The 17,166-nt window shown below is 34.6% G+C and overlaps 1 protein-coding gene across 15 annotated transcripts in view; it reads right to left on the bottom strand.

The window, feature by feature from the left end:
• The window catches only part of LOC149784917 (uncharacterized), a 121,999-nt gene that overhangs the window by 19,954 nt on the left and 84,879 nt on the right, over window positions 1–17,166 (bottom strand). Inside the window, exons 7-8 of one of the 15 annotated variants that reach the window (XR_016425326.1) lie at window positions 9,789–10,038; window positions 8,836–8,943 (exon numbers count right to left, since the gene is read on the bottom strand). The exons of 2 other annotated variants lie outside the window; for them this stretch is intronic. Coding sequence is in view for 12 of the 13 variants with exons in the window: in XM_089978516.1 (XP_089834642.1) it covers window positions 9,860–10,038 (179 nt within the window). In the remaining variant the exon portion in view is untranslated. 12 more of the 15 variants (XM_089978521.1, XM_089978538.1, XM_089978530.1 and 9 more) reach the window with 12 other exon arrangements.

Here is a 17,166-nt window from a genome sequence, read left to right as displayed (position 1 = left end):
TCATTTAGGAGAAATAGTAACAAAAGTTTCAAGATGGTGGCTGTGGCAGCCATATTTAAGACCATACAAGTCATATCATAATGCTTGCCTTACCTGAACCCTTTATTTGGAAACTTTCTGTGCAAAACAAAACTCAAGCTCATTTTCTGAAAATAAAATAATTTGTCCAGGACTGGAAATTATAATAATGGGGCCATCCATTTAGTACGTACGCAAAAATCTGGCAAAGCTTGACCCTCATCCCTCCCTGTAGACATGCGTACTTTTTTACACCACCCCAACCTGTGTACGTATGCTTCGCGCACCCCTCCCCCAATTCTATAGAACGGCATTTATTTGATCCACGCAGAAACGATCAAGGATTAATAATAATAACGTGTTTAATGAAACAGATAATCCATAGACGTTGAATGTCTGGCTGCATCAAATAAATAAGCTGCGTAACTTTAAACAGTTTGTCTAGTGTCCGTTAAAATTCAAACGCCGACTGAACCAAGTCGAACAGGTTACGTATTAGACAAATTATTATCGATGTTTCACCCCACCCCCGTTTCCTATGCGTACGTACATTATCAGTAGACCCTCCCTCCCTCCCCCCCCCCCCAACACGGATACGTACGCATTTGGGTTAACCGCCCTGCCCCTACCATGCATACGTACGAAATGGCTGGCCCCAATTCTGATTTCGAGTTTGGGCCAGAGATTTTTTGTCAGCTAATAACAAAGGTCCTTACTTATGCAATACCACTTTGACTGGCTGATAGTGAAAACCTAGCCTGGTGATCATACAAGTCTTGAGATTGATTCTGAAATTGCATTGTACTGTGCTGACCTCAGTACTAATGGAGACTACATAATGTCAACATTTTCAGACTTTAAACTTCAGGTTTAGGTTTTTTGCTCAACATGTCTGAACAATATAGGGCTTGCACTTCATCGGCTTTATAAATCTGTGCCAAGTGAGGATGCACAACAGTGAAAAATAAACCAATCCCTTTGAATGTAACATCATTCTAAGTAAACTTGACTGAATGTTTAAAACTCATAGAATTTGCGCTGTTTTGTGCTTGAACAATTCTGAGAATACAGAGCCCAGCTCTATTATCATGAACACTTACCAAATGACAAAAGACGAGTCGACCAGTGCGTACATGACACAAGGACGAGTCGACCAGTGGGTACATGACACAAGGACCAAAAGATGCTGAGCGAAACCATAAGCTCGACTAGTATAGGCACATGCCAGTTGTAAACTAGAGTAACGGCTGCTTCCATTCTGGCAAGATTATGATGATTTTAAGCCAAGCTTTAGAATCAAATGTACTAGTCATAATGAAAAAAGATTTGATTAAATTATACATGTATATTACACAATGTAGGTGTTCTTGGGAATGAATTCCAAGGTTCTAAGAATTTAGTTTTAGTGAAAGGCAGTTTTTAGTTGTAAACCTTTTTCATATTTCAGTATATGACACTCTGACCATCCAGCGGCAGAAAGGAAGACAAACCAAAGTATAACTTTGGATTGGAGATAATTAAGTGACTGAACAGTATAAAGGGTTCCCTGGAACTGTCTCACCTGCAAACAGTATAAAATATGATGTTACACTGTGAAAACTTGATCACAATATTTAATTTAGCCAACTGTGGAAAGTTATACCCATGTCTCTCAATCTGTTAATGTTGGCGAGGCGAGAAGGTCACTGTGCATATAATTGTGAAAAAATATGACAAAACACAACATTCACTTTTAATTGTTTTATTCAACACAATGACTTTATTTCTGTAATGCATGATCTAGAGAACACAAATTTTTTACAAATATACAAAGTAAAACTGCACTGTTCAATACAACAAATGGTATTAACAATGTAAAATGTACTTCTGGCTGCTGCCAAAATGTATTATTATAAAAAGTAATCTAAAAATGATACACATATAACAAAATATTACCATGATGATGTACACAATGCTTTTACAATGTGATTAGAAGATATACAGTATGACTGCAAGACACATAGTTGATATCCAATTGTAAAAATACATGAATATCTACAAGTTCTCTCTCTCTCTCTCTCTCTGGACAATGGCAGAAAAAAAAAACCCACAACAACAACAAAAATCTAACATTTCCCAACATTTGTTCTTTAGTCAGTCTCTATTTCTTAGACTTTAATTTATCTGCAAATATTTTTAGAATCCTAAGTAATTTAGTCAGGAATTGCCATTACACACTCTTAAGCAGTAGTGGAAACCAGAGGCATCTACTATAGATGTCTGTCAAAAAAAATTACCCCCACCCCACCCCCAATTCATGAAAACTGATACTGATAAATTATACTTTTACCACTACTGTGGCTTTGACAAAAGAGAATGCTAGCAAAAATAATGGAATGTTTCAATAAGCAGATTTTTTTCTATCAGGAAGGAACCAACAAAACTATATACAGTAAATAATTTTTGAAAAGAAAAAAGTGGTCCAGTGATCATGGGTGATTATTCTCAAGTAAAAACACAAGGCCCAAGTCGGTCTCATATCCCTTATATGACATACATTGGTCTAAATGGTAAATAAATAAGGTCTGTGCCCTGGGTTGAAAGACAAAACCGTAACAGGATAATTTCCGGCCATTTGGAAGGAATTGTATTGAGTAATTTCATTTGTGTACAAATGTTAAAGGGGTTCATGGTTGGAATTTACCCATCCATCTGGTCTGACACTGAAAAGCAGTTTTGGAGAGAAAGTCTTTCCGATATAAGAACAAGCATTACTCGATAGGACAAGAGTATAATTGGTAGGTTTTCCACCATTCTGCCATGGAAGCCAGGTTCACTAGTGTCGCCACCACTGACACAACTTTGCGAATGTGACAAGAAAGATTTATACAAAGTTTTATCAAAAGTGGCTATGCTGTTTTGAGGAAGAAGTTGCGAATCAGTTTTCCTATGACTGCTATGGAAGGAACACCAATGCTGAACCACATCCAACAGTTCTGATAAAACATGTCCCAAGAAACTCTCTCAGTCCTTTTATATGTTAAAAAAATAGGTTTTCGAAACAGCTAAAGAAAGCACACCATTGCTAGAGCAACCTCAAAAATATGTTTGATAGAACACGTCCTAGAATCACTTGATCAAGTAGCAAAAGAGAGCATTAGTTAGAATTATTATCCAAGCATCATGGGTTTGATACTGCTCAGGCATGATATAGTCAAATGCCACTAAACAAGAAACCAACAAAGTTTGATCAAAACGGGCTAAGCTGTTTTAGAGAAAAATTTGATAATAGGTTTACTATATGGTTGGCAAAAGAGCCACAACATAACCAAGAGAGCCACCATGGATTTTTTCCCTTCAAAATACACAAAAATCCTCAGCAAACAATTCAACTAAGTTGGATCAAAACTTGCTCTGCCGTTCAAGGGAAAAAGTAAAAAATAGGTGTTCCATATAGTTGCTAAAGAAGCCTCACCAGTGGTAGGGGAGGCAAAGCACCATGGCCTGGGCGGTCAACCTGGGAATTGTTGTTGTTGTAGGGTTTAACACCATTTTTCAGCACAAGATAGGCTATACATGGTGGCTAGTATAACTGGTGGAGGAAGAACCCTGAAAATACCCTGGAAAAACCACCTAGCCACAAGAAGCTATTGGCAAGATTTTTCACTTATGCACATTAGCCGAACCCAAGACTCGAACCCACGCCGACAAAGGTAAAATGGCAGTGATCCAGAATGGTGAGCAATTTAGACCACTTGGCCACTCGGGGCCCCAGCCCTGGGAATAATTTTGATGAAACATGGCATAAGAAACATTCCTATCAAGTTTGATTGCAGCCAACTCAGCTACTAAGAAGAAGGGTTGTTATATCAGCTACACCATTACTAGTTGAACAACACTGAATAAAAACGTGATATTGCATCATTTCTACCAAGATCTATCAAAACCTATTCGGATGAAAAAGTATAAAATAGGTTTTCAGTTTTTGTTAGCCATGGAAACCACACATTTCTAAGCCACCCACCCTGAACACAATTTTGAAGAGCATGTCTTGAGAAACAATGCTAAGTTTGATCAAAATTGACCCAGGGATTTTTGAGACGTTTGTAATGCTGACAGACAATGTGCCATATCATAATTTACTTTGCCATACAGCCATGGGTGTCAACTAACCAGAACAGAAAAAGTTCCCGGTTAACAAAATGTCATCCCCTACAAAACATGTACCTACTAGCATTGCTTTCTTGGTAAATGACTCTTTCTATATTTCTTCCATTGTTTTATACTAAATGGTGCAGAAGGCATTAACAGTATTCTGACTTGCAAAAAAAGATGAAGAAAAATAGCTGACAGTATCAGAAGTACCAACACTTTTCTGACTGACACATGCAAGGAATATGACCCAGCAATGTCATTTCCCCATCTCCATCCCAAAAGTCTTTTATCATCAAGAAGATTCTTTCAAAATTTCTTATTGTTTTCGAATGTATTGTACAGAAAAAGAAAAAATAGGACATTTTGAAGGAATCTACATTTTTTTATGATTACACATGCAAGAGATTATGACCAAGAATTTAATTTTTCCAATTCCAACCCAAAAGTTATGTTAACGTCCACATCACAGATTACATAAATCCAACATTTATCCAAGACCAGATAAAGTTCAATACTGGGTATGACTGCAGCAGCTGAACATACAATGTTGAAAAGTGAACTGGATGTTGATACAATTTTTCCAATAAAACAGGAAAGAAACGAAGACACTTTCAAAACCAAGTAATGCATGTGTAGGTAAGTATTCTTCAGTTCTCAACCATATTTACTTGTTGATGTCTAATACATCTTACATAAATCTGATTTTCAAGAGATTAAAATTTTTGGAGAAACAAATTCTTGCTGTGAAGGATGTAGCTTCTGTCAATCAAATTATGCTTTAATGCACATAATGTTTAAAATTTTGAAATCATATTCCTTCCTCCTCGTACGTCTGTATTTGTGCCAGTCTGTTTCGCATATACTTGAACTTATTGTTAATGATTGAGGTCGCCTGGGCTTGCGACAGATGCGTTACTTTGACACCAAACACTGAAATTAAAACCAAAAACCTGCCATCACTGTCTTTGTTCTAAAATATCTAACATTATCATTTGTTTATTTCCAATGAACTAAAGCGCCAGATATTAATTAAGTGGGTATACTCTCTAACTTCCAAACACCTTTATAATCAGCCTTGAAATTACCGTCACATATCGAGAGGTATACGAAGCTGGCAACAGACACATACTGTTTCATGAGACGAGATTTCTGTATGTTACATGCAGACAACTTTTATAATCCAAAGAGTATAAAAAACAAAGCTGAATCACAAGGCTATATCACACACTAGGCAATATTCAAAGAATCTTACACAAGTAAGACCTTATCATTTCATTTCAGGTATTATATTCATGAAAAAAGTCGAGTAAAATTGCAACGGCTGCAAAAAAGTAAAATGCACATTGTACTTCCAACGACTTTTCAAAAGGTTGTGACTTTTCCCATGCAATAAAATAAAGTTTACAATTCAATTTATCAAACACTGTATTTCTGAGCAATATTGTAGTGAGTTTCCTTGGCAATCTGTCACGCTATCATATATTTATGATGACACAGTAATGTCAATAAACATGTAACGTGACAGAGCTTTTTAATATTAATTATCAAACAAGGAACTGTGTAAGGTTCATTTTCTTTTCAAAGTTTCATTTCTTTTCAAAATCATTTTCCTGCCTTATTATTTAACAACAGTATTTGAAATCTCATCATCTTAGGGCCATGTATTTCTAATCCACAAATATCAATAACGGGAGAGTTACCCATTATCCAACTTGTACTGTTACCTTGTTTTCAACTCAAGTCTGACGTTTATTATGTATTATATTAGCTGTCCATTCTATGATAGTTTCCTTTAAACTGAGTTTTATAATTATTTTTTTTTTAAAGTAAAAAACTTGAAGTAATTACTGGAGTTCATGACTTGGGACGAGTGTTAGCTTTCTTTTTTTTTCCAGTGATTTCCTCATGTACATAAGCTTATGGTTAAGTATGGATGTTACATCTGAAGGAGTCATTTGGAGAACCTGAATCCCAAACACTGAAAAGAAAGAGATATAATAATTTTTTTTTGGCTGTTGTCATTAATAGTTCCAATATTTGCTCTAAGCACAGCTCAAGCTCAGTTGCATAAAAAAAATATTTTCTAATTGTACAACAAGAGGATCATGTGGGCCTGAGATCGCTCACCTGCCTAACTGCCAAATGCAAGAGGAGACTGCAAAGAAATCGGGGTCAGTGGGATGCTTTCTGTAGAAATTTCTTTCAGTACTGTTGATTGCACATTATGAAAACAATTTCCTCAAGGTTTCTGTTTTAGTATCTTCATCCATATTTGATGGCTTATCAACATCTTTGGTCCAATAATAAATGACTTTTATGACGAAGATTTCTGTCAAAGTTGGTCAGATTCTGCTCAGCAGTTTTTTGGTGGGATTATTAATAAATAGTTCTTCATCCATTGTGCTTTCTGCCAAATTTGGTAAAGTTATGTTCAGTGCATTTGTTAAAAGCAGCACACGTTTTTCTTTTATTTTTTGTAACCTGACCATATTTGATGCTGGAACTAACATCATTTGTATAAATCTGAGTTCCTTTTATGTCAGGATACTTTCAAATTTTCAAGAGCTACAGACGAGTTGATAATGTCATCTCATGGTTCTTCAATTTTCAGCAATGGTGGCCATATTTGATAGTTACTCTGCATACAAACCCGAAACCCTTTAGACAAGATTGTTTTCTGCTAGATTTCATCAAATTCTGTAAGTAGTTTGAGAAGATCTCAAGTTTTTCTATGTTAGTAATGGCATCCATGCTTTATGGCTGATCAGGAGCACCACTTGTGTACCAAACTGAAACCACTTCATGCCAGGATGCTTCCAGTCAAAACTGGTGAACTGAGAGGCTTTTCTTTTTAAGAGTCATTTAAGGTTTGCTAATTTAAGTAATGACACCCATATATGAAGGTGATTCAATGGTGGCCATATTGGATGATGATAAAGTATGTTGCTCTTTAACTTTATTTGTACCTATTTTTAAGCTTTCAAATTTCTTTTTTTGACATAAAAGCTTCAAATTATAATACTCAAAACTGCAGATAAATGCAGTACATATGCCATACCTGAATTTTATGACAAAAAATTAAGATTTTGTCAGAGTAAATTTAGGTATCAACAACAATAGCACACTGTTTTAAAGTTCTCTTGTAACATAATTCTTTACCGTATATACTCACAAGTCTGCACCAACTGCAAACAACACACAACCTAAGCTGCCCCTCCCCTGTAACAAGCCAATAGACTACTCTTTCGATTTCTCCTAACAAACTGTACAGATCAAGGTCTATGAAGTTTGCAGTTTGATCCATTTCACAAGCAAATATATATGGTACATGTTTTACCTACCTACATTTAAACAAGCTTTTTTTCAGTACAAATGTCTTTCAAGTACAAAGAGGCATTTGAAATAATTCTTTTAGAATGCCTGTATATTTTCAAACCATAAACAACAAACCATTAACTATTTTTATCCTCTAACAGTAAAGTTGTGAAAACTAAGAACCATGTCATTTTCACTATAAAATAAGCAATGAATAAATACCAAAAAAGAAGTTGACTTGTTCTAAAAATTATATAACGGATGAAATTTTGATGAAACTTCTGTCTCTGAACATTTTCACCAACTATACATAAATCAATTGTGGCTGAGCATAGCTTATCTATTCCAGAAAAACCAGATGCTATTTAAACTCCAAAAATAAACTTAAACAACTGTTCAACTCCTTAAGGTTGATTACCATAAATGTGAGTGAACAGATAGTACTCTTGTTTCAATATTTATGACAGACCCAAGTGGAAAGATGCAGCTTGATAAAAATGACAAGAAATGTAGACATTCCTCTGAACTTAAAACACCAATGGAAATTTTAATTTTTTTCTAACCCGATTTGTTTAGGCAAAAAATTGCCAGTTCTGGACATGGAGTTTAGTTTCTAAATTTGTATACTTCCGCTCATTCACTCTAAAACAGGCCAGTCCAAAAGTCAAGATGAACACCTGCAAACATTTGGCCAAATTAGAAACTTATGAAAAGTCCTGGGAATAAAAATCATGGAACCAAAACAAATTTGTTTAAAAATACTTTGCAGCAATTTGCTCATTCATGGGGGAAAAAAAGGCATTCCAACACTTCCACCCTCACAAACCTCTACACAGATAAGCAACTGGTATAAAAAAAAAATGTGTGGAATTTATGAGCTTTTGATTCAGTCCAAAAGAAATAAATTTGTCATTTACCCCGTCTTGGGTGAAAATCAGAATTTCCCAGCCCTGAAAAGTTAAATGTTTTAAGGGAATTTCTTATCATTTCTACCTAATACTGAGGTCTATGTTTCCTGAGAACATTGTAGAACTTATTATTTAACACCATCTTGGTTTCACTGACTGTCATACCCAGCAGACATGTTCCAAACACTGAAAAAAATCAAACAGTATTTCTGGTCAAACATACCACTTACATTATTGTAAGAATTTCTGGGTCTCATTGCAGAGTTAACAAATACCACAAATAATTCAATCAAGAGCAAGATATTTATGAGTATATATCACAAAGAAACTGAAAATTATTTTGTCTCTCCTTCAGAGTTTCTCACATCAACACGGTAATGATCCAGTCCAATTGATCTTAAGAGTGAAAACATAAGTACGCGCATGTAAAAAGAATCGACAGTTGAAGTTCGTAATAAATTTCACATGATATTTGTTCTTGGCTTTTTATATAGAAGGTAGTGGAATTTTTTATTTAACAAAGTCTTGATCTTAGTGACTGGTATTCCAAGCAGTTTCGATCCAAACACTGAAAAGAAATTTGATAAAAGGAAATTAGACACGTACCAGATCTAACCTTTCAAAATGCAAGTTAATGAATGACATTTAATCATTTATTAACACTTTTATTTACAACCAAACTCTTGTTACTGCAACAAAAAGTTTTTTCTTTTTATTTTAGTCAATGATAGATTGCCAAGGTGCTAGATTAACTATAATCCTATTATGATGGTAACAGTGAAACACATGCCCTTTTAATCCAAATGACAGATAACAGAATACACGAGGGGAAAAGAATGTAAAAAAAAAACCCTGATTCATTTTTTAAATGCTGATTTTTTTCTTCTTCAATCCACCCCCATGCTCACAATAACATTACCTGTAATCACTGCAAAAATAAACCCTACATATTCCATCTATTCAACTGCCATTGTCCAAGACTACCAAAATTGCTCACTCTCTCTCTCTAACATTTACTAAAAATGGACAAAAAAATGATAAAAGATATTCATGATGCCATGTACAGCTAACATGTACAATTGAAGCATTTGTCAAAAATAAAGTATAAACACAAAAAAGAGAGAGACCACAACACATTTACCATCATCAAAATTCTAAAATAAACCAAATTTCTGACTCTGAAATATAATATACTGCTGGAAGTCACTAACCTAACACAGAATCAACTTGTTATTTGATGAAATGAAAACTGTAAATGTATGCACCATCATCACACATGCCAATTCAGACATATTTTTTTCTCTCAGAAAGATACAGCTCCACAAATAAATGGCCATGTGCATTTTCTCATTCACTTTTTTGAACAGACTTTAGGGATGCTAAAAATTGAAGTCATGTAAAAGTTCTAGGTACCTGGAATAATATTTTGGTTGCAAATTCTAAGTTTTTAAAATTGGTTGAATCTCCAGTTGACATACACAATTTTATACAGACTCGAAATAGTTGTCAGTATCATCTGAACTTTTCACACTCTGTACTGCATCATCTTTGAGACTGCTTAATGCAATCAGATTAGTCATGCGTTTGCGAAGAGCATTCAGTTTCATGTTCAATGTGTGTGTTGCATCAGGGAGCTTCATGTTTAGACTCAACATCCCCAACACTACAAAGAGACAGAAAAATTCCTTCAGAACGGAGAAAGTACAACTCTTAACTGGTGATGACAATTATTGGGTAGAATTATAGCTCAGAGAAACAACATCATCCAAATTGTTACTTTCAATTTATCACGAACAGAAGTCAAATCAGATGGCAAGTCGAGCCATTCTTGATGAAAGAAGCCACAGTAGCTCCACTGGAAGAGCACTGGACTTGTAATCGAAGGGTATGGGTTCAATACCCACCCAGGCCAGCCTGGGTTGGCTGCCTAGATGTGTCCTTTGAAAAGGCACTTAGCTTCCATTTTCCTGGCATGATATAACCAATAATGTGCTAAAAATGAGTATTAAAATCAACCAACAACAATATTCCATTATTCTGAAAAACATTCGTTCTTTCCATTTTTTTTGTTACAGCCCTGTAAAGTGAATACAGAGATATTCCAAGATGGAAAATTACCTTATGTGTCAAAAGACGATACAAGTATAATGCCATTTTCAGCAAAATTAAATCGAACAAATGACTCCACAGAAATTTCAACAAGCACTGAGCTATTTTGGCAGAAGGAAACAAACGCTTGATATATTTTCAGTGAGTGAAACTGACTTAGTTATTTCACTGTAATTCCAACTTGGCAAAATTGTATTTATGATAAAGTCTGTCTGTGACCACTGAGATGTTTTCGGCGAATAAAACCAAACTTCATATTCATGGTGTGCTTGACATCAGCAAGTTTCATACCCAGGCGCGAGACACCAAACACTACAAGAGACAAAAGACCCCTTATTAATCCTTGTATAAAATACAAATAAAGTGAAAGTATCCTTATCAATTCCTGTATAAAATACAGCTAAAATGAAAGTATCCCTCTGTTAATTTTGAACATTTGACTAAATGCTTAGGTAATAATTTAGATATAATCAAATCATACAACGTCAATTTGCATCGTCCTTTGCTTCCAAGTTGCTTGTCAATCTCATAAACACTTGCTTCCTGTATAGAATTTGACACAGTTTTACTCTCATTTTATTCAATTTCATATTGACGCTGTGTTTTGCATCCGAAATCCGCATCCCAAGAACATCTGTTCCATACACTACAAAGAAAATAAAACAAAGCAATCAAATTCCTTTTGAGAGATAGGAAATTTGACCAAAGAAAAGCAAAGTTCAATGATATTTTTGAGCTATATCTTTGCTAGTATCATTCCATAATTCACCACAATCCTCATTTTTAGCACAACTCTTCAACTTAACATGTTACAATAAACTGTGTATTAAACCTGTTCCTCTCCGAGGCAATTTAATCCTTAATATTTGCACATTAAGATAGAGCCAATAAAGCAAAATCTGTCCTGCTTATCTGTAATTCCAAGGAAGTCTTTTAATTTTGCAAATGCTTGAACAAAAGTTTATTCCTCCTGCGGCTGTAGTCAAATTTGAGGTTTAATGCGCGAGTGGCCTGGGTCATTGTCATGTCAAAGCATTTGGTTCCCAGCACTACAAAGAAAAACACAGAATATGAAACTAAAATCATCATGGCAGGGTGGAAGAATCTGCGGCAAAGTTCCATAGAACAATGTGGCATTGAACATCATTTGGCATGAATGATGGTAAGGAAATTGTTACTTATCTACGAACTGCATAAATATGACCTATAATGGAGCAGCATCTACAGAAAAATATCAACTGGGATGATCTGCAACAATGGATTAATGTTATGGCATTGAACACGTTACACTTTTAGGAAACTGCCACAAATTCACAAAATACACAATGCACAGCAATATTCCTTTTCTATTTTTTGTTTACTTTTTTCAGTCATATATCTGTTCTGTTGTAGTCTGCATTCCATCGTAAAGTTTTTCTTATGAATGATCTATTCTTTCACTGAGAATCGAGACATGCTGTGTCTAGAAATCAAGCTTCTCATAGTTCTGCGGCAACTACTCAGTTTGATATTAATCCTTCGCTTAGCTTCGGATTCCGGCATTTGCAAGACCAAAGTTCCGAATACTGCAATAGAATGTAAAGCCCATATATAAATGTCCAATTAGACAAAAACTTGTTCTATCACAAAGGGGGAAACATTCATATATATAAGATACAAATTCTTGCTTCTAAAATTTCCACTCTAATTCAATTTCCCCCAAAAATGTTTTGAATTCTCCCTTTGAATTCTTGTTGAAGTGATCATGAAAAACTGAGAATGTTTCCATGAATTTGGGTTTTTTCACCACCAAGCCTCCTCAAATTCCGCTGATAGTTAAGTTTGTAGTTAAGAGCACGAACGGCTTTTTTCAGAGGCATTGCCAGGACAAGTTTCCCAAACACTACAACAGAAATAAAAGGAAAGTCAGTCAATCACCCATACATGTTGCTGGAAAATTACACAGAACAGGAGCAAAATCTAGAACTAACAGCAAAAAGAATGTGACTCAAATCACAGAGTTGTTTAACCAGACATTCAACAAATGTTCTTTAATGGATGAAGACATGTTCAAAAACTTTCTTCTTAGTTGACCGCTGGGAATTCCGAAACTTATTGTTTAATGTTCGCACTGCTCTTTTACTGGGCATATACAGCACGTTGGTCCCAAAAGCTACAAGAAACACAAACATAAGCCATATATTAGAAAGGAATCACAGATCTCAGAAAAAACTTGATAGTCATAGCGATTTTGTCACTATGTAACCATCAATATACTGCATCTCTTGTAACACATGATGTGGTCATGGATGCCACCGACGTTTTAAGTTTGTTATATCATTCAACTGTTTTTAGTTCTTGGATACTGAGACCTTAATAAATAATTTTAATATTGTCAAACACCGTTTGTGGAGGGGGGTGGGGGGGAATGTATATTGTCCTGACACTGCTTTGCTGAATCCTATCGCAGTCAAATTTACCTCATTTATAATGCCTGGCAGCTTTCTTTGGCTCCCACAAAAACTATTCTCCACAAGTAAGCATTGTAAAATTCAAGGTTCTGAGTTCTCATTTTCTTATTACAGTACATACAAGTATATTTTCATTTCAAAGTCTTGCATGCAATTTAAGAACTTTGATATGAATAACATAAGAGTCTTCATACAAGTCATTGAAATCCGGTTTTTAATATGTATCTGTAGATTTGCTCTGCTGAGTAAGTCTCTTCATAGTTCTTCGATAGGCCCAAAATTTTTGGTTCAAAGTTTGTAGTGCCCTCGCTAAAGGCATTTGGAGACAGAGGACTCCAAAGGCTACAAGAAAATAAAAAAAAACCATATTTGTATCTGAAAATCAATTCCAAGAAACATATCCGAAGTAAAAATTTAAGCATCTATGGCAGCAGTCATAAAACAAAAAAAACCCCACAAAATTCAACATCTCCGAATAAATATTCAAAAAGAAAATTAATTTTAAAAAAAGGATGAATAGCAGACTTAGCTGCAATTCATTGTATAATGGTCTTTTTGGGCACTATATTCTACAAAAAGTTTATGTTTATCTAGATATATTTCATTGTCACATATTCAAGTTTGGAACATGCCTGTTGTAAATGACTTGTTCAACGAATCTCTCTGCTTCTCTGAATCTTCAATGCTCTTCGGTAATTCCTAAATTTGATATTAATTGTTTTTACTGCTTGCGGGGAAGACATGCCCAGAACATTCGTCCCAAAGGCTACAAAATATAAAAATGTCAGTAAATGAAATGTTACAAGTTTTATTTTTTTTCACATGTACACATACATTCTACTTACAAATTGTCTTTTTTAACAAATGTAGTGCTTTTACAAAATGAATGTCATGGTTCCATCATTGTATATAATTAATTCTATACCTCAATTTCTGTATGTAACAAAACTGCTTGTTGCAAATTATCAACTCACAAAAGTATTTTAAAAGCAAAATTATGATGACTACCTACCACTGTATTTTAGACCAATCAGCTCTGAAAGTTTCCTTCTTATGGTCAATTAAGGGGACACTATTTTTATCACTAATAATTTGGGAAAAACAAATCTGTTTAATGTTACACTCAAGTTCCTTTAGCTTCCACATTTCTAATTTAGTGCTGGTTTCTCCTATCAATTTAGTTGAACAGTGCAAACATTTTTTTTATTTTAAAAAAATCAAATACAGTAGAATTCATGAGCTGTAACAAGATTTTGTTGGAATGAAAAATTCTGATCGTTGTCAATTTTATTTAACACAGGGAAGAAACACACTGCCAACAATTCTTTTTTTCCAAATAACTTTCTTGATGGTAAAAAATAACTACACCTTTGACTCTCATCAATAAAACAATTAAGATATGAATGAATTGGTGAAATTATTCATAGTGGGCACTTCACAATAAACTTGTGCCTCTAATGGCAGAGCATTGGATTCACACACATTAAACATGTAAGCTGATGACTTGTTGGTAATAGAAGGAAACATTAAACCAGTCCCAACTATAACATGAGCTGCCAATGTATAACTGAACGTATTAACCAAAACAAAATACTTCTGAATATTCAAACAGAAAATCAGTAATCAAATATTCATTTGCTTGCATAACAAACTTGGCGGCATTTGTAAAAAAGAAACAAGGTAAAATGTAAACTATACAACTCTGAATTAGTTTACAACAGAACAACTACAAACTTGCTGAATCACTTGAAATTCATACTCCTACTCACAAAATAACAATGTCAAAATTATGACTAGTCACACTGCCCACATCATCATTATTATTATTCCTTAGCATTCAGGCACTCCTTGAAAAAATATGGTGATGATGTCAAGTTAATAGAGAACATGGTATTGAATACAGGTCAAATCAAAGTCAGTCAGGAAAGCCTTTACACATCAACGAAAATAACCAACTTTAACAACTCAAATTCAACACATTTTGATTGCGAATGAATCACTTGCAAGACATTTTTTTTTTTTTAAATAGTCCCTGCATTGAACTGAACAGGTAAACAAGAGTTTTTACCCTTCTTTACCTACAGTCCTTGGAGCATCAGGTGGCATGTGGTCTAAGGCACAAGCCTTTACAGATGACGAACATATCACCAGTCTGCATGGGTTCAAGTCCTGAGCTCAGGCATCATCGAAAGACTAGCCACAATGTACAAGGCTATCATGCTAAAAAATGGAATTAAACATACCACAAATGACACCATCTTATAGTCCCTCTTCAGCACTCAAGGAATGTTGTTGAGAGTGAAGATAAACAGGGAAAATAATAACACCTTTATTTATTTGATTTTGAGTCTGAATATCCCCAAAATGTAATCAAGATCCCTTAAATATCACTTAATTAGATTAAGTTTGACAGAAATTGGTGGTTTCAATGTCAGTAAATAGAAAAGAAGAGAATGAAAAATGGATAGATTTGTTCATTTTATTAACACCAATATCTGTATCCCATCCAAATATATTAAATGAATGGCAAAATTTTGTACTTGTTCCAGCTCTAGACCTGACCTGCAGCATGACCAAGTCTTTGTATATACTCGCAGCTTCTATAAAATAATGAAATGTTTGATACTGCCAGTGTTCATGTCTGAGAAGTTTCATTTAAGCCACCTGAATCAAAATGTTTACAACTTTTTAATCGGAAGATGCAGTCAACCCATGTATTAAATTTTAACTTTTCTCGTTATCTCCCGTTTTTTTATTGCAAAACATCATTCTCCGTAAGTATAAATGTAAAAAGAAAATCTTGGAAGACGAGAAAAGAAACAGCCCACAACAACAAAGACGACTAAATCACATGTATAACAATTACAGTATGTTGGCAATCATTAGCTCTTTCACTTTCAGCTGCAAAATTGTACAAAGGCAGTTTTCCTCTGGTTCTATACCTAAAATGGCATAATAATGCAATGCATGCAGTATCGTCCCCTGCCTAAGTTAGGACCGCTTTTCATCCTGTACTCTCAGAGTCACAACCTGCATTCAATGGGGGCTAATTAGTCTTAAATCCTCAGCGATGAATTAATTGCACATCAAAAATTTTACATTTTGGACATCTGCATGACATTTAATCTTAAAGGTTCTTACTTGCTGGGTAAAGATCATGTTAAATGCACTCGTGGATTGCCTAAAAATATCCTCTTGTAAGAGGATACCCACAGAATAGAACTGACCATTTTTAATATGTTTGAATAGGCGATCAATAACTTGTCCTGACAAGTGGTATTGAGGAAAGCTGTAGTACATATAGCAAGAGGAGCAAGTCACAAACCTTTATTAAAATAAGATTTTTTTTTTACAAAACCAAAACCTATTTCATTTCAAAATAACACTGTTTTGGGGACGTTTCACAAAAACCTGTTGTAAATATTTTATGCTACAGCATTTTAAGAACATGCTCAGGTAAAAAGCTAATCACTAATCCTGTACATGATCAAACTGACCCTATGTTTGTGATGATCTTTACCTGTACATGATCAAAACTGACCCTATCTTTATACATAGCCCAATAGCAATGGTCAACTTGGACTACACTGGAATTCTGAATATGATGTAACTGAGTGACAGGTGAGTGGAGTTGGCAACATATGACATGATATTCAAAGTACATGGAAATGTATTTGGAATCCTTTCTATGAATGCAACTTTTTTTTTTTATACAGCATATAATGGAAATACCATCTATCTGAATTTCAGCTTCTTCATTAAAGATGAACTTTTGCATAACAACCTGCCAAGATCTTTCTCAAACAATTTTTTTGTTTCAACAAATTCTTCTAATAGACTATAATATGTATCTTCTGCCCATAGCATCGATGTCCCATGCTGTTTTCACTCATACCATAGCCATTTCCACTCCAACAATCTTAATTAAGCACTATGTACAGAATCAGCTCTGTTCACAATCTTTCAAATATAATTAGAATTCAATAAATCCAGTAGTACATAACTAGTGTATTGGTCTGTGCTGTAATATTACCAAAAGTTCAATGTTGCATAATGTTCAGGTTCCAATGATGCCCTTATCAAGTATTGAATATATCTGGAAAATCTGACTTCTCGAACATAACCTCTTTACTTCTGAGATTTCTCAATGTTCTTCGGTAATTCACGAATTTCATATTAAGTGTTTGAACTGCTCTGTGGGAAGCCATACCCAGAACATTCATTCCAAAAGC

The sequence above is a fragment of the Sinohyriopsis cumingii genome, chromosome 13 (genome assembly GCF_028554795.1).
Source record: "Sinohyriopsis cumingii isolate HCF-2022 chromosome 13, ASM2855479v2, whole genome shotgun sequence".
NCBI classification, from domain to species: Eukaryota; Metazoa; Mollusca; class Bivalvia; order Unionida; family Unionidae; genus Sinohyriopsis; species Sinohyriopsis cumingii.
This window is presented reverse-complemented; position numbering and strand designations above follow the sequence as displayed.